Source organism: Neodiprion virginianus, chromosome 5, assembly GCF_021901495.1.
Source record: "Neodiprion virginianus isolate iyNeoVirg1 chromosome 5, iyNeoVirg1.1, whole genome shotgun sequence".
In the NCBI taxonomy this organism is placed as follows: domain Eukaryota; kingdom Metazoa; phylum Arthropoda; class Insecta; order Hymenoptera; family Diprionidae; genus Neodiprion; species Neodiprion virginianus.
In genome coordinates, this window is record NC_060881.1 from 6,530,266 (window position 1) to 6,556,631 (window position 26,366).

Consider the following 26,366-nt stretch of genomic DNA (forward strand, 5'->3'; position numbering starts at 1 on the left):
ATCTCGCCTCATTAAATTTAAATACTGTGTGTATGTTGAAAATACAAATATTCACTTGTATTAAAATGTCGTCCCTGTTTCATATACGTGTCAAGTGTTAAACTTGTATTTCATTATGTAATTTGAACTCTCGCGATATTATCTCGTCAAGCGAAGGCTCAAGGTCATGGCGATTATCAAGACAATTTTTATAAGCCGACTACACGGAGAGAAAAAAAATGTCTTCTTGTTTTTCACTCGCGTCACTGTAGCGTTTCAAAATCTCTAAGACGCTTCGCATGACTTCCGCTGGTAAATATTTACCACACAAGGATAATGGGCATATAACACATTTGCCAGGTTTCAAACTTCGTCCAGATTTCTTATTCCATTTTGTCAAATTTATTTCGACAACTTCTGAGTAGGTGTACTCAGAATTTATAAACTTTACGCGATTTAAACGTTGACGAAAATCATTTTGCCAGTCATTGTTATTGACCCAATTACGAAATCATTGCGTGATATCTAGATGAATGACAGGTGAACACGATGCTTATAAAATATCCTCGATGATCAACTTTGGGTTTTTTTAGGCCAAGATGATGTGCTCGTCGCGACACTGACACCGATCAACAATAAGGCCTTCACCGACGACGATATTTGTCACGTTACACTTCGACTTGAGGTCATATATTTAATGTGATTTTTAACTTCGTCGCAAATTTTGTTACACGGGGTTCTGAGTCGAAGACATTATCATCAATTTAGCAAATTTTGACAGCTGACACGCGATTAAGCTACCCCGGATAACTTAATCCTCAGCTTAAGCTGTTCTCAAACAACACCCGGCTGCATATTCAACAGGTAAGTTGTAGGATCGTAGTATCCGGCTAAATAATATATGTCATTGTTGTCATATATCGTCAAGTATCTGTGGGGCTCTTTGCTCAATTTTTCAGCGTACGGTTCAAGCGGCAGTACTTCGCATTTATGCGATATTGTTTGCACGTCGTTCTCGTCCGTATGAGGCGATTCGAATAGTGCGCCCTGAAATAAGAAAAAATAGGTCATTAAGTCAAACTGCTAGAAATGCTTGCCTGGTAAATTGTCTGTAAAAATATTTGTGCAAAATCAAGCATGTCCCGAATTTTATTCCGTGCATTAACTTTGTAAAAATATCACTGCAAGAATATGGAAATTCGGAGACAGTAGATAAAAATTGCTTGAATACTCTCTACCGAGTTTTGAGGGGTAATAATGACAGCAATTAAATGGGCCAAATTTTCACAATTAGATATAGAATAAACGACGTCTTTTCAATGTTCCTCTAAATTTTTTATGCTACAAATATTATTTCAAACGTCAATAGACAACCCGCACAAGTTTTTAAGATCAACTCACTGGATATTTCAGGTTTGTGGGACAGCCGACGGTTTCTTCGGGATGATAGAACCATTTAACTTTGACAATCATGTTTGAGCTAGACGTTTCCCACATGGATTTGATCCTTCCGATATAAGGTCGGTCCGGTCTTCCCGTGGAGAGAAAAACGGCGCTGTCACCGATCTCGATGGTCTCGTTTCCTCGTTTTATTGCCTTGTAAAACTGTTTCTTTGCTCTTCCCTTAGCACCTGGCCTCCGATATCCTTTACCCGCCCAACCCCACAACTGTCTGGCTGGCAAGAAAGCTGCCATTTTGCTACGACTTTCAACCGATTCCTGCCGTTCACGAGGCTTTGCTTTTTTATCATTCTTTTTCGACTTGTCTTGTTTCTCTTCAACCATTTCTTCATCTTCCTCAACGATGTCCTCTAGTATCTGCTGTGGCGTTTCCACCGCGACTTGCTTTTCCTCCGCTTGAACCTCTGCTTCTACCTCTACTTTCGAATGATTCGATGATTCTTCCTCACTTTTTTGGCCCGAACAACTTTCCGCTCCACTGTGGAATCAAAGAAAACTGTGTGAGATTGATTGTGAAGTGAAATTTTACAAGGATCACAAGAGTTACGAAAGAGTGATGGATAAGGCCTGGACAAGTTTGTATTTAAAATTACAAAATACATATGTACGGATGTATATAGACTTAAAAAACTAGAATATGGAAAATAGACTCTGCATTTTCTGGCTCCAAGCAACACAATTTACGTAGACAACCAGATGAGGAATGAAAATGATTGAAACAAAAAAATATGTGTTTGAATATTAATCCAGACCCTAGTGATGGATATAAAGACCTTGTGGAACCATAACACCTGATTCGATTTACATATCAAGTATTATTACCTGTTCGCGCAACTTTATTATTATTATATTAGTTTGTAAATTTATCACAGCAAATACTTTAGTTTCGTTATTTTCGTATGTTGTACCTATTTACCACGTATAAGGTGACTAAAGAGTCACAACATTGCACTTCAACGTTGGTTCCCGAGACGTCGGGACCGCTGTTTGCACGGCATTGGGCCACCATGACGCTCCCCATTCCCTGCTTCCACGAGTGCGTGGAAGTTGCGGAGCACGGTTTCTCATGGAGACTTAGATAAGTTGGCTTAAGATTATTGAATGATCATTCAATCTAGTTGACAAGGAACGCACCAGCGACTGTATTATCCTGTTTTATGATGATCTGATTTGCAGTTAATAAACACTTGTCTTGCTTCGGCTTTTCCCTCTGCACCGTGAGGGTTTTTATGAAGAAGCAAGCGTCTTGTCTTTCCCGCGAAATCGTGTTATTTATTTATTCACCCTCTCACTCACTCATCCCATCCCGATTGAAGTTAGAGAAGAACTCTGGTCAAACGACCAAAACATGGTGCCCCGGGTGAGGAATGAGTGATTGGGTTTTTCTTGTTCGTCAAGTTCGTGTTAACTTGTCATCTGGTACTGGCTGGTGCGTGTTGTGTATGTCCTGTACGTGTGTAAGCCGAGACGAGGCTTAGGGATTAGGATTAGCGTGGCACAAAGGCCTTCGCGCGACACTCACTAACAGGCGATGTATTGTAATACGTGGTCGTATTGTCATCGTGTATGCCTATTACCTTTGCTTTCCTCGTTCAGTTGCGTTTGGTTCTTCGACTGTGATACACGTTCGTTTGGACCTTTCGAGTTATAATAGTTTTCAATCAAACTTCATCGCGACATGGCTCCAGTAGCCTTACAGAAGCTTACTGCATTGCAGCGGGCTCGTGAAGGCGAAATAGAAGGCTTGCGGCAGAGGTTATTAAGCAAACCGCGAGATACGCTTACGAAACGAGTCATTAAATCGCGACTTGACGCTCTAAATGAAATTTGGACAGAGGTTCGTAAGGCTCACGCTGAGATCATCGTTCGAGAAAACGCGGATGCCGACCCGTACGTCACCGATAATTGGTTCGGGCGAATTCAGGGTGTATATGAGAACGCCCTTGACGAGTTTTTGGCGCTTCTGACTTCCGCGGAAAAGGTGAAAATAGAGGCCGTCACTGGACCCGCGAAGGCAAGCACCTCTGGAACTACCGGAACAGATGTCGCGAAACTCCCTCGCATTCCTCTCCCAACCTTTTCGGGAAAGTATGAGGATTGGGCAAGTTTTTGCGACCTTTTCACTACGTTGGTGCATGACGTAGCTTCTCTATCTGACGCAACCAAGCTGCAGTATTTGAAGCGTTGCTTGACCGGTAGTGCCGCGGACCTAATAAAGGACGTCGCTACGACCAGTGCGAATTACATCAGCACATGGCAGGCGTTAAAGACTCGATATCACAACCCTCGATTGATAATAAATAAACATTTGGCTTCGTTCATGCGGATCCCGCATTTGAAAAACGAGTCCGTTTTCGAGCTCCGTTCCTTCGTCGATGAAGCTCAGCGAATAGTTCGTGCGTTAGCAAATTTAAAATTACCAGTGGAGCATTGGGACGTCTGGTTTGTCTTCGTGCTCTCTGAACGCTTAGATTCGGAGTCGCGAAGGTTGTGGAAAGCGGAGCTGAGCCAGGGTGACCTCTCGGAGGGTACCAGCTCTCTTGGTTCACTCCCGAAATTCACGGACTTGATAAGGTTTTTGGAACGGAGAACTCAGGCCTTGAATATGATCGCGCTCGAGTGTCGAACGGAGAAGAGGTCGGCTTCAACACCTTCTGCGGGACCCCAACCCCGTAAGGTTTTCCACGCTAGTTCTCCTCGATCACCGAATCCAACGCCGTACAAATGCCCGTTCTGCTCTGGTGCTCACCCCATCTTAAAGTGTTTCAAGTTTCAGGCGAAGGCTCCTTCTGAGCGGTTCGCTAGTATTAGACACTTACGGCTTTGTTTCATTTGTCTGAAACCACATCAGGCGAGAGATTGTCCGTCAAGTGGAAGATGCGCGGTTTGTCAAGGACGACATCACACGATCTTGCATCGCTGCGCTCGAGGAAAATATCAAGGGTCGAGCCGAAGTTCGGGAGGTTCTCGAGGCCCAGAAGGAGGTGGACCTTCGGCACCCCCCCCCCCCCCCCCTGTCGTAAACTTGCATGCGGCGTGTCATTCGGTTGTCGGGCGAAGAGTTCTGCTCGCCACGGCGCGAGTGCAGGTAATGGGTCCGAACGGAAGCAGCACCTACGCGCGAGCACTCCTCGATCAGGGCTCGGAGTCGTCATTTGCTTCGGAATCCATAGCGCAGTTGTTGGGGTTATCAAGGAGACGCGCTTCCGTAACATTGTCGGGACTTGGTTCCGCTGAGACAGGAACTGCGACCGCGAGGACGCAGCTGGTGCTGCGGTCCTGCGGCAATCCTAAATTCGAATTTGAAACAGACGCGCTCGTCCTCCCAAAGCTCACCTCACGTCTCCCATCCGATAGATTTGGTGATCTAGATTTGCAACAATTTGAGGGTCTCGCGCTGGCGGATCCGGACTTTTCGGTTTCCCAAAATGTAGACGTGATTTTGGGCGCTGATGTTTATGGCCAGTTACTCCGTCCCGGCTTGAAACGGTTCCCTACCTCACAACTTGTCGCTCAAAGTACGGCTTTCGGTTGGGTGATTTCCGGTATGGTGCGGTCCGACAAACGGCGGGCGGACAGAACTCTCTCTTCGTCGCCAACACCGGCACTTCACTGCTCGGTTGAACCGGATTTGGAGCAGACCCTGCAACGCTTTTGGTCTCTCGAAGATATTGCTCCGAATTCGAATAGGCTGAGGCCCGAGGACGAGATCGCTGAGCATTTATTCAAGGAGACTCACAATCGCGACTCACGAGGTCGGTACGAAGTCCGGCTTCCTGTGAAACCAGACCGCCCTAGGGTAGCTAACGAGACTAGGTCAATGGCGCTTAAATCTCTTTCTAGTATGCAACGTCGATTTTCGCGAGACGCTCGATTTGCTGAGGCATACGGTAGCTTCATGAGGGACTACGAACGCCTGGGACATATGACTCGAGTCCCGGCCTCAGAAATACGGTGCGAGGACGCGTGGTACCTTCCACATCACGCAGTGATTCAGGCTTCGGGCGACAAATGGAAACTTCGCGTTGTGTTTGATGCCTCTCGGAAAACTCGCGAAGGGCACTGTCTGAATAACTTTTTGTGGTCAGGACCCTCCCTCCAGAGCGATCTGTCATTGATCCTCTTAAATTGGCGAAAATACCGTTTTGCGTTTACCGCGGACATAGTGAAAATGTTCCGGCAAGTCCTGGTCAAGCGCGAAGACCAGGATTTGCAGAGAATTGTGTGGGCCCCGACCGCTGATGCCAGTCCTGTTGATTACCGTTTACATACTGTCACGTACGGGACAACTTGTGCTCCATATCTGGCCATCCGCACGCTTTCGCAGTTGGTTGTTGATGAAGGGGTTAACCTCCCCCTCGGAGCTGAATGTCTCAAAGCAGAGACGTATGTTGACGACACCTTCGCAGGGGCGGAAGACCTTTCTACCGCAGTTCAGAAAAGACTCGAACTTATAAAATTGTTAAGATTGGGTGGTCTCGAGCTCGACAAATGGTCCGCCAATCATCCCGATCTTCTGCCACCTCAGGCACGACAGAACTCGCCGAAAGAAATCGACGGCGACACGTTGGTCAAAACCCTCGGGATCCATTGGATCCCATCGCAGGATGATTTTAAGGTGTATAAGGTGACTAAAGAGTCACAACAGTAGATTTACTTTCTTAACCGGATATCACTCACTCATCCCATCCCGATTGAAGTTAGAGAAGAACTTTGGTCGAACGACCTAAACATTACCTGTGATGACTCGCTTCGCTGTGACTGCTGTGACCGCTGTGATGACTGTGCCTGTGTCGATGTTTCCTATGCTTCCTATGTTTATGTTTTCTGTGTTCCTCGCAGAGATTGTGCTTCTTGTGTTTCTTCTTTCCATCCTGAGCGTCCTGGAGCCTTTTTAGTTTGTCTTTTCTTCGTTTCTTCAATCGTTTTCTCTCGCGATAATCATCGTTAACCTTCGAATCCGCATCTTCAGTTTTCGAAGGTTCATTAGGCTTGATTTCCCTGCTAGTACTCGGTGCGTTGAGAGCCTGTTGTTGATTCCGCGTTGGCACTCGTTTTTCTTCCGTCGATGAGGAAGTCTGTCTGCGACGCTTACCGAGGGTGAGAAGAGGGTTTGGGTCGTATTCTAAAAAATAGGAATCGCTGAATTAGAACAAAGAAATTGACCGTGAAATTTGTTTCAGGAGCAAAGTAGATTTAATAAATGAATACTATGAAAGTATCGTTCTAAACTAGCGTCAGACGAAAAGACCGATCGTTTCGCAAAACAAAATCCAACCCGAGAAAAAGCTAGAATAATCCATTACTACGTACCAACAACCGGATAGTCAGGTTGCAGTAGTCTTATATCATCTAAAGCAATCCTACCGCTATCCCCGTCATCGAATTCCACGCTAACAAATTTCGCATCTAATTCAGGATCAGGTTCGGAAGATTCAACGGATGTTCCCGGGTACAGACAACGATACTGCTGACTCCAGTAGGCGCAAAGTCTCGTTCCGGGTGTTATTTCACTTGTAGAGGCTGGGCAGACTTCCACAATCTAAGAAGAAAGAAAAGTAAACGTCGGCTGAATCGAAGCGTAACTCTTGGAAGAATTAATTTCACACTAAACAGCTTTCTTCGTCGTTCCATCGTCTAATAGACGTCTAAGAAAAAAAGGGGAATCAACTTACAGCATCTCGGAATATTTCTTCTCTCGGATGAATGTGTGGTCTGTTCCCCCTTTCGCCGTCCAAAGTTATGGCGTAAACGTCAGGAGGCTCGACGGCGCTAAGCCTACCGGCATAAAAGAGGCCACCCATTGCTGTAAGAACTCTTAGCTGATCAATAGCCAAGTGGGCGGAAGTCAATTTGCACCTGTTCATGACACTCTCGGTTCTCTCCGCAGTCTTTTCACTTTTCTCAGTTTTCGCGACCTTCGCACATTCCTTGCACTCCTTGTACTCCATTGATTTCCGCCGTTTCGAGTCTTTCGTATCCCGGTCACCCGACTTTCGTCTCTTCGGCGATGATGAGCAGGATTTGCGTTTCTTCTTTTTCGATTTTTCATGCTTATCTTTGTCCCGTTCGCTCTTTTCGACTGGCACGACTTTCGTTTCCTCTGCAGATTCAACCCGCGACGAGGTGTCCGATGGTGGAATATTCTCAGCCACGTTGTTCCATTCCCCGTTTTCGTCATCTTTCCAGGTCTTCAGCTTTGCCTCGGCCTTCAATTTCGGTTTCACCTTGTTCACCTGTTTTTCAAGCTTTGCATTCGTGCTGAATTTTTCCTTCTCCGCTATTATTGAGCTGATCACACTTTTGTTATGCAACGGCGTTTGCTTTGCCGGTTTCGATTTACCTTTTCCCGAATTCTTTGAAGTTTTTTGTACTTTAGTATTTGCCTTTGCGGCAGATGGACCCGACGATTTAAATGGCAGAGGTGTGTAACCCGTCTTATTAGCCAACTGGAATAAAAACAATGAATATCACTTTCCACTTAAATTCGAACAACGAAATATCTTACTTTCAAATAATTTCGTCGAATACAAATTCACTTTTATCGTTACCTTGTTTTGGAGGTGACGATTTTTTGCTGCCAGTAAATAACTAACCAGCGAAGCTTTGCTCTTCGGTTTCTTTGCCACGATCGTTTCCGTCAGATGCCTTATGCTGCCGGAAGCGCACATAAGTTTCCTGGGTCTTCCGACCTTTCGTTTTTTCGATGCCGAGCTTAGGCCGGTGAGAGTCGGGGCGGGCGAAGACGTGTCGTATTCAAGCTGAAAATATTCAATCGATATTATTGTAAAGATATCGAGCTGCATATTTTCGTATTGTTTGGTACATCTTACGTATTCCCTTTGGATGGACTGCGTTAAACAAAGGGAAAAGTTGCTCGTTTTATGGTATATGCGCATTAAGCCTAAACAAACGATTCCTACCCTTGTCAAACTCTTCTCTTCGGTGTCCTGCAATATTGTACTAGTTGGTAAGACGGTGATTGGTGATGCAACTGGTGGCACTGGGATCGGTATGCTCGGGATGCTATCCAGAAGCTTGATGTGACTTCGGGGCTCACCGAGTTTCACCAAATTCACGTTACATCGTGGCATTCCTACCACGCCAGTTGTCAGAGGCGGCGATACTGCCTCCGGAGAACGCACCCGTGACTTTTGAGGAGATTCAATCACCTCCAGAGGCGGTGACGATGAAATAGTGCGGTCACATTCCGAGCTGATGCAAATCAGAGTTATGAGAAAATTACAGAGATCTATCGATAACTTGATATTTCTTTAAAACCTTGTAATTCGAGTGTCAATGAAACGAACGGTTTTATGGAAACCATACTCGAAGTCTTCGAAAGAATTTCACGTTCCACAATTTTTTCTGCGGCATATTTAGTTATTTTTCGAAGAGTATCATCACTTCTTTGGATTGAAAAGTGTAGCTCGACAGTCTGTGCAACGTGAAGCTTTCTTTTTTTCAAATTCTGAATATGCAGTTCAGATCATTCTACGGCGACGATACTTATTGGTGTAGAAAAAGCTCGGTATTTCTTAGTAGATAAAAATTAAGTAAAGAAGAACTGTGAACTACTAAAAAATATGAATCAGTCCATAAAAGAAACCTTCAACTTTCACGGGAGTGTTTAAACGAAAAAACGACAATTGATTCTAAGGTATTCTCACCTTGAAGAATGACTCTTTCTCCTGGGTCTTCCAGGGCCCTTTTTGTCGTCCTTTTTCGGTGTCAGCCTGGACAGTTCCTTTTGCTTTTCTTTGTACTTTTTCTGAATATCGGCAAGCTTTACTCGCATATCAAGCTCCATGGCGTCCATGTTCGGCCATTCGGTGTCTCCATCGGGTTGTCCTTTACGGGCGATGAATTTCTTCGCCTCCACTTCGGCCTGCTGACTTCGATACCTGTGATGAGAATCACGGGAGTCGTCGATGGTCGCAGGGTTGACATTTTTCAAACTCCCGTTTTCAGGTATCGAGTGTTTGTTATTACTAACGATACGGTCACCGTCCGGCGCGTTTTGCTCGGCTTCGGAATCCGTGAAATCGTTATCGCGACATCTCTCGTCGATGGAATCCTTGCTGTTGCGTATGTAGTATTCGTATTTCTTTTTGTACGTACCATGGACCCGACCATTTTCAACTTCGAAATTTTTCACAGGTCGGAGACCCCGTTCCTGCCCGTTCATTCCACTGGGTTTAAACGCCTTGCGATCAGTAGACGAATCCACTATCTTTTCGTCCTCTTCTTTCTTAGCCGTATTAAAACCGAGAAAATTTCCGTTCGAGAAATCGATCTGGCGTCTCGTTTTCTCTTTAAATTCGTGCCACTGCTCCGTCGGCTCATCGGTTTGCTTACGTTTCGCTGATTCTTCGTACGGTTTGTGAAGACTGTTCTTCGGGCTCTCGTCGATCCGCGGTTTCTTGGCGTCTTCGCAACTCTCGTCTTCGCCGACACCGTTCTCGGAGTGTTTCCTCTTCTCGACGCGAAACGTGTCTTCCTTTAAAACGGCGTTCCCCTTTCCCAAATTCAACAACAATCTTCCGGCGTGCGATACCTCCTCAGAATTATCGACCGCCGATGATTTCTTTGGCTCATCTCCGACGACTTCCTCCATAAATCTCTGCTCCGCCAACGCGCAAAGCAGCCCCAAAGGACTCTCGACATTGTTGTTGTTGCTTTCGCTCTGCGGCGATATTGTTCCCAGCTTTGTCGGCGATTCCGGATACTCATTTCCAGACTCGGCTTCCTGAGATCGCGCGGCTTCGAAGCCGGGTTTCAGGTGTTCGAACTGCTCGATACTGTTCGAAAGCAATTCAAGCCCGCTCAAATCGACCGCCAGTTTAACTTTCGAAACGTTCGATTTCGTGGACTTTACCGGAAGCTTTGCTCCTTTGTCCTTTGTCAAAATGGCGCCACTTTTTACCGCCGATATTTTCGATACGTACTCCTTCTTCGGAGGCGAAGGATAGACCTGCGGCTGAGTAACCAAAGATTCGGATTTCACAGATGAAATATCGTTATCGGATTGTTCCTCGATATTGTTGTTCAACGTGTAATTGTTGAATACGTAATTTTTTTTCGGTGAATTATAACTGTGATTTTCCGGTCGTTTCGAGTTCAGCGTTTTGTTGTTCAAAGGGATCCGCTTTCCGGTTTCGTCAGACTTTCGCAAATGATCATTCTTCTCCTCGCACTTGACTCTCTCGTTAAAAGTATCCCCGTTTTCCATCACGTAAGAAACATTCTCCATATTCTCACCGGAATTCACCCGACAACCGTTATCCTCGACTTTCAAAACGCGCAAATGATTCTCGGTATTCATCGATATTCGATTCACCTGTTCATCGTCCTCCGATTTTCTAATATCTTGCAAAGCTGCCGCCGCGTTTTTCTTCAATTTTTCAACCACATTCTCGATACCGGGATGATACTTTTCCGCCGAGTGTCGTTTCGCCGGTTCGCTAATCCTCTCCTGGCACTTTGATTTCTCCGTAGTTTGCAGCTGACCGTGATGCAGGATCGGTTGCATTTGCGGTTGCAATTTCTGCGAGTAAATACAATCGGTAAACGTGTCGTCTTTTTCCATTTTGACAACGACTTGCTTGCAATTTTGTTCCTCGGCGTCAATCGACGGCATGTCAAAAGACTTCTTGACAACATCGGAATGATTATGAATACTCGGAGCTTCCAATTTCGCGTGACAGCTCACGCAGTTTGAATTCTGCACCGAGCCCTTCGACGAAGTTTCGAAATTAATCTTCTTCGTCGAAACGTTCGAATTCTCAACTTTAAGTTCATCGACCCTAACGGCGATAGCCTCGACGGTTTCGACCTTGGTCCTGACCTCGGCGATGTTCGTTGTTCCACAACCCTTCTCCTTCCTCTCTTCAACAGGCAAAGTTTGAGTTCTGCCAAGTTCGCTAACTTTCACCGAATGATCGGAGCTTCTCCGCCTGCTAAAGAATTCCAAATTCTCGTGAAAACTGTCGCAGTTCTCCTCCGTGAGTTCGATTATCTTAAGCCCGGATCTTAGATCCGAGACCATCTTCTCTTCCTGACCATGGCAGTTGACAACGTGTTCAATCGTTCTGTCAACAGACGTAATGCTCCTCACTACGTCGGATTCCAGCCTCGTTGGACTCGTCGTCGGGTACCTGGGAGAATCGGTAACGCCGATTGACGTGTTATCGTTCTTCTCAACCTTACCGACAACGTTGGAAACGCTGATGCCGTTAACGCTTGCGACTTTCACGATGTTGTTGCAGAACTTCTCCGGCGACGAGACTATCTCGAAATTCGTCGTGTTCGCGTTGCCGCTGCCGTTGCCGTTGATACTTCCGTGCATTTGGCAGGGGCTCAAGTTCTGCTCCTGCTTGACGATCGCGTCGAGAACCGGAAGCTCCTCATCGTCAGGTGAATCCGTCTGATTCGAGGCGTCCTGAACACCGATCGGCGTCACTTCCGGCGTTTCGATGACCGGTGTCGGCGTTGATTCCGGAGGCGGTGTGAGGCAGGAAACCGGTGAGGTCGCCTGGAACCAAGGATGAAAAAAACTCGTTAGTTTAATGTGAGAAATTGGCGCGCAAGGCGATTCGACGAATTTCGCTACCTTCTTGCCGATAGTTAATTCTTGCTCACGGCGAGAAACTGAGCGTCGAACCGAGCTCACCTGTGACCTGCAGTGGGCAGGTTCCGCCTGGCTGATTTGTACCAGAGCTGGTGCATGCGGGTAATAATGGAGCGTGGTAACGAGCGGCGAGTCGGGAATCAGTGCGCCGGACATCGATGTCACGGTTTGCAGAGCTTTCGTCGATTCGGCGGATGCTGAAAATCGTTCGAATTCTCAACAATTTTCCAAATTTCATTTCCTTTTTTTTTGTATGTAACTTTATTAAACTCTGAGAGTTGGGCACAAGATACCTATTTCAAGATAGACAAAAAAGTGTCCTGGTTTTTTTTTTGTTTTTTTTTTTTTTTTTTTGTTTTTTTGTCTCTTTCAAAATGAAAACTTGATTGAAACTCAAGTGACAAAACGAGAATATGTCACATATGTGTGTGATTCGAATCATATTTATTTGAGTATCTGTGCTATGAGAAAAGAATAATAATAACAACAACAACAAGAATAATAATAATAATAACGAATCGAACGTTTCTCTTTAACGAACTAGCAATTGACTAGCCGTAACAGAGTCAAGATAGCGAATGAAATACAGTATAAAGGACCTTTATACGAACAGGTCAAACTTACTAATGATAGTAGTTGGACTGTTGCTGCAATCAGCTTCGATTTTGACAATGGGTAAATTGTTCTGCTGTTTCCGTTTGTTGTCGGTGAGGACGATACGAGCACCCCCAATATCACTGAGAAGTTGTAGAGACGGGGGCGGCGGCGGAGGCAGTAAAAGCGGGGGCGGGCCAACGTTGCCTCCGTTGTTACCAGCGTAGTTTGGCCAAACCACGGCCTGCTGAACTTGTTCTGCTGCGGCAAAGCGTGTAAACAATCATTCATAAGCTGTTGTCGTTGGTTCAACTTTGTCAGTTTGTTAATTTTAGTTTTACGATATTCTTTAAACACTCCATCTTTACCATCTCCGCGTCGGTAGCGAGACAACGTGGAGTGAATGTGACGTAACGGAAGAAAATTAACGACAGCTACGTAGGGTTGTAATATTATATATCTAATACTGGAGAGCACAATTTTCGTTGCGATACATATAAATATAATAATACATCGTACGTGTGTTTGATCATCGTTTATTTATTTTGACACGCGGTGTATATACATACTGCATACAGAAGTATTTATATTTATACGTGACAAGTTCATCGTGCGGGATTATAAACGACGATGAAAATATTTGTAAAGTTGGTGTGTATATTTCAAGTTTAAGCGAGATAAAAATCAAGTTCAATTGTCATCGCGATTCCGCACAATAATCTACATATATGCAAGCGGTATTTGCACAGTGAGTATATGAAAAAAAATTCATACAGACAATTTTTTACACGGATCGCGTTTTAAATTAAGAACTATACGCGCTCTACCTGTATATGGGCTTGGGAAAAACGTCAGGTGATCTATACGATAAGAAAATACACGAAACTTGGGTACATCAGATATCGGTAAAGAATAACGTGTTGAAAATCAAAGAAATATTTACCCAAACACGTAGGTGTGTATAAATAAAAAAATTTATATATATATGTGTGCAGGTTAAATTTAAAATTTTCATCAAAGTTCCAAAAAATATAATATGACAAGTGTTAGTCCAACGATCATAGAATACAGTCATTGGAAAATAAATTTGATTTCACGCATAATACAAGTCATAAAATACGATAGAAACCCGACGTTTTCAAATATTTCAACACTTCCGTTACAGATTATATTTGTCATATAAATCGACTGAAGAAAGTCGTTCGGTTCAATAATCACTGGTATATATTATATATATACAGGAATTTACAGATGATCCACAGTACAAATTGCGTCACACTGAGAGAAATTTTTATTTCCGGTTACCGCTCGGTCCTTAACTATTTTCATTCTTTTACCACAATTGAAAAATATAGTTATCATTAATTAAGTTACGAACGCTCGGATGCAATTCAAAACCGAGTCACACAAACGTATATATATATAATAAAGTTGCACCTGCCGTTTAATTTTTTAAATATCAATCGATCTTCTTCGTAACGCAGCTGCTCGATTATACACATCGGTCATGCACACATGCATGTGTATACCATTTGATAGGAGCACACAGAGACCGCAGGCTGCTGATACGCGTACGAAATATGCGCTGCTGTCGGACTGCAGCAACAGGCCTTGCATTCAGCCTTAGTCCTACATGTCACACGTGTACTCGTGTACGTATAACCGCGTGCCTGAACCTATGATGCTTTAGGGTATATTTATAAAGCGGACGATAATGGTGGTGTGGATGGCATGGTCGTCGGCCAGTCCAGCGGCATAATATAGCCGCGGCCCCGCTTCGTTATATGGCGGTCATAAATGCGATAATAAATGAAGAGGCCGCTGATGACGGTCTGCGCGTATATGCGTGTTACATACGAATGTATACAGAGAGAAATGTGTAGCCAAGTAAGATGAGAAATAAGAAAAAGACCGAAACAGCGGAAACTGAGGCCATGATCTTTGTATTATCCCATCGCTGACACGCCGTAAAACATGCAAAAAGCCCCGTTTACGAAATTTTGCGGCAAGAAACGAAGAAACCAAAAAAAAAAAAAAAACAAACAAACAATTCCGAACAAATTTAACATGTTTAATTGTAAATCAATGCAACAATATAAAATTGTTTCGCGCGGTTTTGTACATTGTTTTTTTTTTTTTTTCCTTATTCTACATGCACATAATACATTTGTATTCGTGGACGGCTATGATGTAATTAACCCAGATACTTGGGAATATCGTGCGAATTGTTATTTTTATTCATTTATTTATTTATTTATTTTTTCTTTTACCTGTAGCGTGTATGAGAAGAAGGTGGCCGGTTGACGGGTCTCTGACGAGCTGAAGACCGCCTTGAAGACCTCCGATTCCCATTTGAGGGAAGCCCACAGGGTCCATCGGCATCGCTGTCAGATGAAAGACGATAATGAGTTTGATATATAGGCGCGTGGGGAGGGGGAGGAGGAGGTTTTATCTGAAACTCGTTCGCCCGTCAGGCCTTCAGCCTCGAGATCCAGGGAATGGTCTATATGTATATGTATACGCGTATATATATATAAATGTAATAATTTTTTTTTTCCTTCCACAGTTTCTTTTGAAAATTTTAACTGCTTTTTGTTTTTTTTTGTTTTTTTTTCTCCAACGCTAAGGTTTTTACCCTTCAGCGGGATTTACGACCCACGGTATTATACGTTTTCGAAACTTATCGGGAACCCGGCGCCTGCTTATTAGATATACCTACGAAATTTCAAGTCAGTATCGTGAACGGATCATTTTCAAGTTCACCGCGTCTAATGATGAATATGCCGAGTGTGTTGGGTAATCAGTACCCTACCTATATATATATATACCCATAACCGAGTCAATCGACTCGGTACATACCGACAAAATGATACACCTACTTTATAGGTATATAATGTACAGGGTATGTAATTATAATAGCATCGTTGTATAAGATGCGTTAATTGAGAGCATCATAAATCCGAGGCGAACTATAAAAATGGGTGAATTTTGGTAAGATGCCCGAGTGGTGGAAACTCGTTGATTTTTGTTTGGCCAAAAAAAACTTTCAGAACTAGACACGAAATTCTGGCGAAACGCGTCATTCCCGATGGATAAGTTGTATTTTCACGGCTCGCTTAACCGGGGCACGTTCAAAACTGCGAGACGCGGTTTGGCGCGATTTATACACAAGGCAATTACTGCGGTCCGCGGATCACGTTGGGCAAATTGTCAAATTGCACTGTACGAAAACATTTTCATTATTATTATTATTAATACGGGAATACGATGCGAATCGCGAAGATCAACGATTCTCTCGACGCAACACCGCTGTATGCGCAGGATCAAAATCAAGAAAATTTAGTTTCTTCAAAGCTGCCGTAAAAATTCGTGTAGTAACATTTATACTTTAACGCGAACAGAAATTCATGAGAAAACGTTTTTGTCTTGTAATTTTTGGTCCTCACGCCCTGTTCGGAAACTTGAGAGGTTTATCTTTTTCACAGTAGGACCCCTATAACGGATCTTGACGTCCTATTACAACCTATTCCGGTACTCCGTGTGAGATACTCCTCTGATATTAGAGCCTGTTTAATGTCTCGTGGCACTAAAAATGTATTGGTGATTACATTATTCTACTTACTCGGAATAATTAAGCTGCGATAAGGAACCAAGGTTGCGAAAATGTAATAATTCAAATATCAACGCGCTATCTGTTAACAAAATAATAAATGAGGCGCCAAACCCAGGACTTTTAATCACCCGAAAAATTGAATAACGCAATTGATAATTGTCACAGTGTGAAAAATGAATTTAAATTATATTAATTATTATCAAAGTAACGAGTATTTTCTTTTTTTTAAGCGAAATTTTGGAAGTATCGCTTTTAATATCCGATGATCGAAATTGACGTCCGTCCTACATTGAACCTAAACGTGGAAGAAACGGAAGTGTCGATCAAGTTTATGTCTAGAACAGGTTCTCTTTTCGTAGGACTCGCAATGCGTACTAGACGAGGATGTAATTTTCAAATCGAGCTGGTACGTAAAGTTGCATGACGCGGAACTCGATACGATCGCAAAAATACGGACAGCAATTCCGAGAGAAGCTAGGAGCGGTGAACCTGCGTTTTAAACACGTCGTAAAAGTGCGGACAGATGTGTTGCGTATATAATTTGCATAGCCAATGGTATTCGGGGTGCGTGAAAAACCGGGTCAAATATATATAAAACTATCGATACATGTGCATCATGAGCATTGTAAGAAGTAGGTGCATTTGTTATATTTACATGTAGTTATACAGGATATGTATGTACGTATATGTTCACATATTGCTCTATAATACGTATAATATAAGTTACGTAATAAAACGTTCAGGCTTTATTGTATTATAATATAGTTTCACGAGAGATCGAAACCTAGATTGAATTGTACATACCTACGTACGTAGTATATATATATATATGTATGTATATATACGGAAATAGAGCTGACTTGGTTGACATTTCATGAAACCGTCACAGAATTTATTATCGCACCGGGTCAGATCATTGCCGCGATTCCGAATACCACGTGCTTTACGATTGATAATTAAATCGAAGAAATCAACTACCTTCCTCAATTAACGGCTATAACAAGTTAGCCACTATCCGACCTTGACCCTGGAACTTTTACCTTCAATTTTTATCTATACATATACTCGCAATTATAGTAATTCTCCGCGTTTCAAGTTTGAGGTAAAAGAAGGAGAAAAAAAAAAAAAACAAATGCGCCGGTTGTACGGTATTTAACAATAAGTGTCCGCAAAGCGATACCTACGCGATTTGCTTTTTTTTTAATCATTTTCTTTTATTTAATTCCTTTTTTGTTTTCGTCAAAGTTCGATCTGTTTCACTGCACATGATTCGATTCGCATGCATGACTCTTGGAAATTGTATGGGTACTGCCGCGGTAATGATGACTCGGGATTCGATCATTCTCACGGGTTTATATACATAGATATACAGATGTAGAAAATCGACGCGCGGTCTGAGTGAATTTACGGTTTTTGAGGAAGAACCCGCGGACTGACCATTAATTGCTGTTCGATATCGATCGAATAAAGGATCGGAACTTTACACCGACTGCAAGCTTTTATCGTAGAAAAATTCCCTGCTACATATCTATCCATATACCTACAAGGCTGTTCCGTTAGGCGTACATACTTTAGAGATTAGAATTCAATTATTTGAGAATGATTTTTCAAACTATTTTCCATACGATGAAAAGTAAGTCCCAATTTAAATCCACAGATCGTACGATTTTACGACAGTATTTTTAATTATACTTACATACACAATACGATAGAATCTAATTTCAAGTGTATTTATAATCACTGCGATTCATCTGTACGGTTTATTTAAATTTTCTTGTTAAACTTTTCATATCGGGCAACAATTTTCAGCAACTTTAATTCAATCATTTTCGATCGTAATTAATATCCGTGACATTACACTACAGTTATACATATAATGCAACTTTCCGTAATCGCATATAAATGTACATTCTGTATAAAAATCAATGAGGAACGAGTATAAATAAACCGTTGAACTATCTCTGAGGTACACGTTCCGCGGAATGATCTGAGCGATGAAATTGGTAAAGGTCAACGCTGTATTCAAATTTCGATATTTAGATTTGAAATAATCGAAAACCGTGACCGTAACATTCGATTTTCTACACTGAGAGAAATTTTTAGCTCCGTTTACCTCTCAGTCCTTAACTATTTTCATTCTTTGACCAAAATCGAAAAATACAGTTCTAGGTAGAAATTGAAAATTAGTTTTCTAGCCGTTGCTATTCCTTCTCGTTACGATCGCTGTTGCGAAAATTTAACGCTCGCGCAACGATAAATCAACGTTAAAGCCTTGTTTAACTAAAAAAGTAGCTTAAACCTCGGAAACTGATTTTGCGTCGCGATTAGCAAAAAAGGATCGACAACAGCGCAAAATGTTTAGGCGTGCCTCGTTTTTCGTGATCCCAACAATATTAAAAACACTGTTTTTTCAACGATAACCGTTAATTACCAAATTCAAGTTCAAAGACCCTCTCGGCCCCGTCGCCGTGGTCTTTACCCCTTTACTTCCGGGTACGTCGACCTTCGACAGGGTCGAGACCTTGACCCGACGTCCAACGTTTCGTGACCTCACCTGCGGTTGGATACTGCCAAAAAGTGTGGGGCCAAGCGGTGGCGGTGGTGGCGCCGTTCCCGAGACTCCCGAGGGTTGCATTCAGGGATGAATTGAGGGCGGCGTTGAGCCCGGGCGGAAGTGTGGCTGAGGGTATGGTCAGGTGGGCAGGCCGATCTTCCCCCGCGGCCCCACAATGCACCAGCGTAGCCCCGCCCACTGTCATGGCCGCGGCACCTCCTGGACGCCCCCAGAAACAAACACACAAAGACCCCTTCTTAAACAGCCTTCGGTTGGAAACATGGCCGAACCTTCTACGCCGGCCGCAGATATGCGTTATACCTACACCTATACCTATTCCTATACGTGTACGTACGAATATACAAATATACAAATATATATATATATACACAGGTACGCGCGTGTACGAATAACTGCACAATTAGTGAAATTGGCGGTGTGTTGTTTGAAATTTTACATGTACGGTAAATCGGTCGTAATTTCTTTTCCGTATCGGTGCGGTTTGACCCTTTCAGTCGCACATTTTTCGACTCGATATTTTGGCCACTAGGGGGTGGGGGATTTTTGGAGTCACTGATCCCGGATCTGACGTCGGAATTTGGTCATTTCGATATCCAAAATGGCGGATACAATATTGAGGATGTAAAATCGAAAAAATTATAAAAACACGATGATTTCGGTCGAAACTTGTTACCTGATGGGTATTTTTTTTTATTTTGTTGTTTTTGTTGTTTTTGGGTTATACGAAGTAACGAAGATCATCCGAAATTGTAAATAAACTGTGATAAGGCAGGGCGTGGAAATTTTTGAAGCGGGACGCTGAACGTTTGACGTTATGTTACGTATACAAGAGGAAAGAAAGATATTACAACCGATTTATTAAATCAAATTTCGAACAATTCGCCGCAGTTATCGTCAGTTATTGTGCGGCTATAAGAATCGATTAGTGCACTGATATACCTATAATAAGTGAACAAGTAAAACCAGACATACATATAGCATTATTATATTTGCAATTACAATACATCTGTATAGTTTAGGAATCGACATCGAAATTTCATATTATATACTCACGGTGCATGGATCGGTATAATTTTGTTTGAAATTTTTAAATGTACCGCAGGTATAATAATACGATACGGCTCTCTGATGAAATTCCATCTAATTTCCGGGCTTTCTGGACACGCAGCTACGTCATACATAAATCGCTGCCGGATACCGTTGCAACAATAATTGACCGACAAATCGCGGTTTCGGTTCAGTTCGGTTTGGAATTCCTGAAAATTTACTCCACGTTATGCACAATGATCAATAACAGTTGTGCGTTTGTACACGCGAACTTGTTACAACTTCGTTACGCGCATTCCCGTGCAGCGCTAATTGCATTTATATGTATAGGTCAGTTTACCGCAGTGCAAAATGCATATAAAGATTTTTCTATTTCGCGATAAATTTTACTATTATTAGTATCAGAAGGCACCAACTTTGTTTCGCTCGTTTCGGTGTGATGATATAAAAATTCACTGTTATTATATGATTATTATATAAGTAGCTGTAATGTTACATCTTCAATTTGGTATACCACTTAATAAATGACGAGAAATTTCACAGCGCCGATCAGATGTATGATTCATGTGTGATTGTAATCGCGGACGATTAAACCGGATGTAGGTACATTAATATAACTCAATAACGCGCAGCAACGAAATTCGTCCGCGTATTTGTTACATAACAGAGCCGAAATTTACAACAATTACGCCGAGGAGGCTTGAAATTGCGTTAGAAATAATGGCAGATCAATCGTTATTTTATACAACCTACATAAATTGCGTATAGAAATGTAACTGCGATATATATATGCTATATGCTGTATATTAAGACGATTAAATTGACTTTCTATTACGCTGTTAAAAATTTCTGTATGAAACTTCCTACTCTGTATCAGAAGTTTCATTCGTATACGGAACATTGAATTCACCATACATTTACAGTTTATTCAATTTAGTAAATTCGAATAACGTTTTTCTATATTTCCGTTAAATTTTTTTTAAAAATCAAATTTTTATTTTAAACTTGACACAAGTACATAGTATTTAGAATTATTAAATTTGTATCTTGGTTTCGCAATTTGACAACTCTTTCGTACAGCAAACGTATAGTAAATTCCAAATAATTTTTAACAGTTTTATTATTTTACGTAAAACCTTCCTGTAAATATATATATATATATATATGCATATAATATTACATATAATCGATGAACACGTATCGTGTAATACACGTACATCATACATGTATATAACCAGCCTCACTTTCTACCCTTGTTAATATTCCATGTCCGATATTTGAAACATTTCACCCTGCGGCGTAGTCGACGGAATTTCGATATAAATAGTTGTAGCCATGCAGAGCTGACTGTAATATAGGCGGGGTATTAACTGAATATCGTCAAATATATTCGTCGTGCACGTTGCATTGAATCGCTCGTCTAATTCGCGACTCGATTAACTTTTCATTTACAAATAACGTAAAACCGCGTTATCAAACGAGTGTCAACAAAAAAAAAAAAAAAAAAGAAAAGAAATATTAAACACTCGACAATTTATCGATTACAGATACGTACACGGTACTGCGGTGCGGAATGTTTTTTTTTTTCTTTTCTTTTCTTTCTTTTACGAGAAACTTGTCCGAAAGGATTTTTCGACGGTAATCAGACGTCACGTAAAGCGGCAGTTCTATTTCTACGTCCGTTGACGGGAATCGCGACGTCGTCGTCGAGAGTATAATATTTTAGGTGTGTATAAACTTGACGTTGACGTCGGCCTGGTTTTCTCGCGGCTTTCAACCGGAAAATAATTAAGGTCAGCCGCGTTGAAATAATAATCAAGGTACAGGTGTGTATGCATTCTGATATAACGCGTATCGGTATTAAGGTTTCGCTTACCCATATTATCCGGCTGGAAGTGATGATAGCTCGCGTGATGCGACGTGTGATGACTCAAGGAGACGTTCCTCGTCGTCGACGACGAAGTTTCCTGATGCTGCAGCCTCTGACGGGCGACTGCTATTCCCACGGGAATACCGCTCCCCGAATTCGACACTACGATACCTGTAACGGCGAGGTAACGATAAACGAATTAATTAACGTACAGATATTTTTTATATAATATATGGTCCAATTTGCCGATTACGAACGCATGAATGGGACGTTACCGTGTGCACTAAATCAAGATTGAAAAGTTGACAAAGTTTGAAACTTCCGTTACTTACCCTTGGCAAAAAATGCCACATCAAAGTTTATCGTTTCGACCTAATTGAGTTTTAAACGCGAATTGTTCTCGTATAGTTATAATTGGCGAACTTGGCCCAAATATTTACGTTCAATTCGACTGTTCTTACTTTAGCATTTCGGGTTGATAAGCTAAAGGTGAAGCAAGTAATTGACAAGTGAGAACAAATCGTATTAAACGTAAATTTGTTTATTTTCGAAATTCATATTTAATTCGATTTTTCTCACCGTCCAAATGACTCGTCTAACCTCTAGCTTCTGAAACAAAAACTTGCCCACTTCCGCTTGTTGTTCCCAAACATTTTCATTTCTAAACAAATAATTCATGAGGAAAATTTCAAGCGAATCGATTAGGTCATCATTATAAAAATCAAACTCATGGTGCCGAAACACCTATAAAGACTCGGTGAATGGGACGATTTTTTTTTTTTCACGTACAACACTCTACGCCATATTTATAAATAAATAAAATCACCGATGGTGAGAGTAATACGCGTGGAATGTCTCGCATATAATATCCAACCCCCTGCCGCATGCAGGGTGTTTCCGCAAAGCGTTTGGGGGAATCACGATGCCGGTCTTGTGTTTGGTTGGCGATGCGTGTCGCCGCCGTACGGAACGTGAGGCGTTGTTTCTTTTTCATTTTTTATTTTTACTTTCGTTTCTTTCTTTTTTCCCTCCACTTGTACCTTATTTATTTCCCTCTAAAATTCTCTGCAACTCTCCTATATGTACACACAGACATGTATATGTAATACATGTATCGTACAAATTACTTTTAACGTAGTTATTAATTACATATACTGAGAAAAATTTCATTCGTTACGGTAACTGGAAAAATTGAGTAAAACAGATATCGTTATAAAAACTGTTTGAATATCGTTGGAATTAGGAAAAACGAGGTACGCGTAAACATTTTGCGCTATCGTCGATTCTTTTTTGGTAATCGCAACGCAAAATCAGTTTCCGAGGTTGACTCTACTTTTTTAGTTAAACGAGGCTTTAACGTCAATTTATCGTTGCGCGAGCAATAAATTTTCGCAACAGTTGCAAGAAAATCTAGTAACAGCGATCGTAACGAGAAAGAATAGTAACGGATACTAGAAAACTAATTTTCATTTTGGTACCTCGAACTATATTTTTCGATTCTGGTTAAAAAATGAAAATAGTTAAGGACCGAGCGATAACCGAAACAAAAAATTTCTCTCAGTGTACGTAATATTGTATTCAACTCTGTGCTACACTGCACAATCCTGTAAGGCTGCAGCACGCGTTTCCTCGACAGCTCTGCAGAGCGTAATGAGAGGGTTTTTCCTGCGTGGAGGGTGCGTACCTCTTTACCTTACACACGTATAACTCGGGAGGAACCCTGATTGGATCAAATCCCGCAAACCCCCGACCATCGAAGGACCCCCCCTTCGCTCGCCCATCTCACCCCCGATATGCCTCCATGTATATAACTGCTTCTGCACTGCAAGCTTCCACCCGGCGTTTGCAAATGAAGGTGCGAACTCGAAGCTCGATCTACGCCCCTTCATTTTTCATTTTTTTCTTTACTCGTTCTCCCTTCGCTCGCAATCACCAGCAATGAGTCTCGGATTAGTTTCAACCACTGCACTTTTAAATATCACCGCATATACGTATGCATATATATATATATATATATATATATCATGCACCTTGAGCCGCTATCTGAATTGCAGGCATTTCACGACATCACGATTGGTTTTATAACTATTATTATTATTATTATCATTCTTTTTTTTCTTTTCGTATGAAAGTAAAACGTGACGCAAAAAAACGCAGTCGAAATTTTTTATTCCAGAACTTTTCGACCCAGCGTATATCTCAATTATTATATGAGAATTTGAAAAAAAAAGAAAAGAAAAACAAAACCACTGTCCGAAATCTGAAAAAATTCAGAACGATCTTATAAAAATATTTAAAATAATGTTGACGCCTGTTAGAAGATGGAGATTTCTTTGATTCGAAAAAAAAAAAAGAAAAAATCGCATAATTTTCAGTAAAACGATCAAACACTCAGACGTAATAAGGTAAATTCTTTTATACATAAATATTTTTATGTATGTATACGTATAACATCGCGGACCTAAGACTTGGTTGAGAAAAAAAAAACAAACCTGCAGTGAAGCGAAAACCTTAACAGCCTCGTTCGTAACCACACAACTGATTTTAAATTGTCGTTGCGTAAGCGAATGACAAAATTTGACCCAACGAAATATTTTATTGTATATATATATATATGTGTGTATGTATATATGTATACTACATATGCGTATGTACATACAATATATAGTTACATATTCGCAGCTGTATGTTTTATAATAACGAGGCGCCACGCAATGTTGGCTAATCTATAGTAATTAATATCAGCGTGTACACATGTGCAGTGCCGGCAAAAGTGGGTGGCTGTCCGGTAACGCCATAAATATCACGCGCAGCACAGCGTGCGGTGTAACATACCTTATATATTATTTTATAAATATTTAGAGGCCTCTACCAATTATTGAAATATTTTATAATTTATTTTTATCTGTGCACCTTACTGACATATATATATATACAATGTCTGTATAATTTTTTTTTTGTTGTTTTTTTTTTGTATTTTATGTATACAGGTTCCAGAAAATATGTACTTCCGATACGCGAAGTGAATTCCTAACGACTGCGTGGCGCGTCCGTCGTCTGCTTAATTTTAATGCGCGCGCGCTACAATTCGAGAGCAATTACCAGGGTGACCGACCCTCGTAAATATAACGTGAAAAACTTTGACAATTCTGCTCTATTCGTAACTGTCAAGAAAATGTAGGTTCAGAGACAGTTGGTCACCCTGGAAAACAGTTTCTCTCCGATAGTTGCGCGGGTGCGTTAAATTTTACCTATTGCGAGATAAATCTGTAGGTAAACATTTAAATATAAGTCAGTTGACTGAAATATTTGTCGTTCGAGGTTACCTGCGGACCAATATTATCGTTACATGCACATATTTTGCATAATTTAAAATTTCCTATTGTGGAAAACTACTTTTTTTTTTACATCGGGTTCGAACAATCACTCGGCACCTGATGAATAATTCACGGTTAGATGTCGATGAAACAATTTTTAATAGTGAAAATATATATATATCTAATCCAAATTTTCAACACATTTTTTTTTCTTTCTTCTTTCGTACTTGTCTTTATTAATTTACTTTACAGAAAAGCAACAGTTTATACTTCTTCTGTCGCCATATTATATATTTGTACGGTTTGTAGTTATAAAAATTATACCTTAGCCATGGATAAAATGGAATATAAGAGTCCCGAGCGCGGCTTTAGCTGTAGAAAAACCGACGCACATATATATATGTATATATATATATACCGCCTACTATACAGCATAGCTGTAATCCTAGGTAAGCCGAGCAGCAGGATATTCCTGCCTATTTTAACAGCCCGATGTTCCGCCGTTCTCCGCTTCACGCTATCGTGAGTTTTTTGCTTTGACTTTTTCTTCATTTATTTTTCATTGCTCACCCTTGTATTTACTCGTATTACTTAGATTTTCGCTTCAATTTTATCGATACATTTTTTTCACTGTTTTATATTTAATCATTTGAGTTTTAAACACGTTATATTTTGCATGTAGGAGGAAAAAAATCAACGCGCAAACGACTAAATTGGAATACCGAAGGAATAACGTAATTTCGCGTTGGTTTTCCTTATATTAATATCGTGGAACTACACATCAACTTTGATATTACAAAAAGATTTATAAACTCGGCGAACCGCAGGCAGGAACGTTACAATAAAAACATACTCATTCTTGTCGTGAATTATTATAAAACTGCAGCGAATTGTTGTCAAACGGCTATGAAAATAGTTGAAGAATAAAAACGACATTCCCTAATTATGCACGCAAGGAAATGATTTCTTAAAATTACAAAATTCGGCGAAAGAATTAATATTCGATTCGGCAAAAAAAAAAATAAAAAAAATTGGTCGGAAGCGGGAATGATTTGTGTCACCAACCGCGAAACGACATTTAATTTTCATTCTAAAAATATTTGGTAAGTACCTACAGTTAGATTATTTTATTTACTTTCTGTGCAGAATCGCGAACGAATAAATAAATTTATGTAAAAAATAAAACAAAAATTAATCGATATTGTTGAGATACTTTTTTTTTAAAAAAAGCTCTGTTTTACTTGACGAGGTACGTGTGAAAAAAAAAAACCTCTCCCGTT

General features: G+C 41.3%; 1 protein-coding gene across 1 annotated transcript in view; it reads right to left on the reverse strand.

Annotated features, from left to right (window-relative positions):
• Window positions 1–565: 565 nt before the first annotated feature.
• The window catches only part of LOC124304582 (uncharacterized), a 35,313-nt gene continuing 9,512 nt past the window's right edge, over window positions 566–26,366 (reverse strand). Inside the window, exons 7-19 of the mRNA XM_046762991.1 lie at window positions 21,776–21,940; window positions 18,832–19,050; window positions 14,935–15,048; window positions 12,695–12,925; window positions 12,113–12,267; window positions 9,111–11,974; window positions 8,364–8,655; window positions 7,992–8,201; window positions 7,116–7,889; window positions 6,754–6,982; window positions 6,178–6,565; window positions 1,381–1,918; window positions 566–1,026 (exon numbers count right to left, since the gene is read on the reverse strand). Coding sequence (XP_046618947.1) covers window positions 814–1,026; window positions 1,381–1,918; window positions 6,178–6,565; window positions 6,754–6,982; window positions 7,116–7,889; window positions 7,992–8,201; window positions 8,364–8,655; window positions 9,111–11,974; window positions 12,113–12,267; window positions 12,695–12,925; window positions 14,935–15,048; window positions 18,832–19,050; window positions 21,776–21,940 — 6,392 coding nt within the window. The 3' untranslated portion in view covers window positions 566–813. The remainder of the gene's footprint in view (window positions 1,027–1,380; window positions 1,919–6,177; window positions 6,566–6,753; window positions 6,983–7,115; window positions 7,890–7,991; window positions 8,202–8,363; window positions 8,656–9,110; window positions 11,975–12,112; window positions 12,268–12,694; window positions 12,926–14,934; window positions 15,049–18,831; window positions 19,051–21,775; window positions 21,941–26,366) is intronic.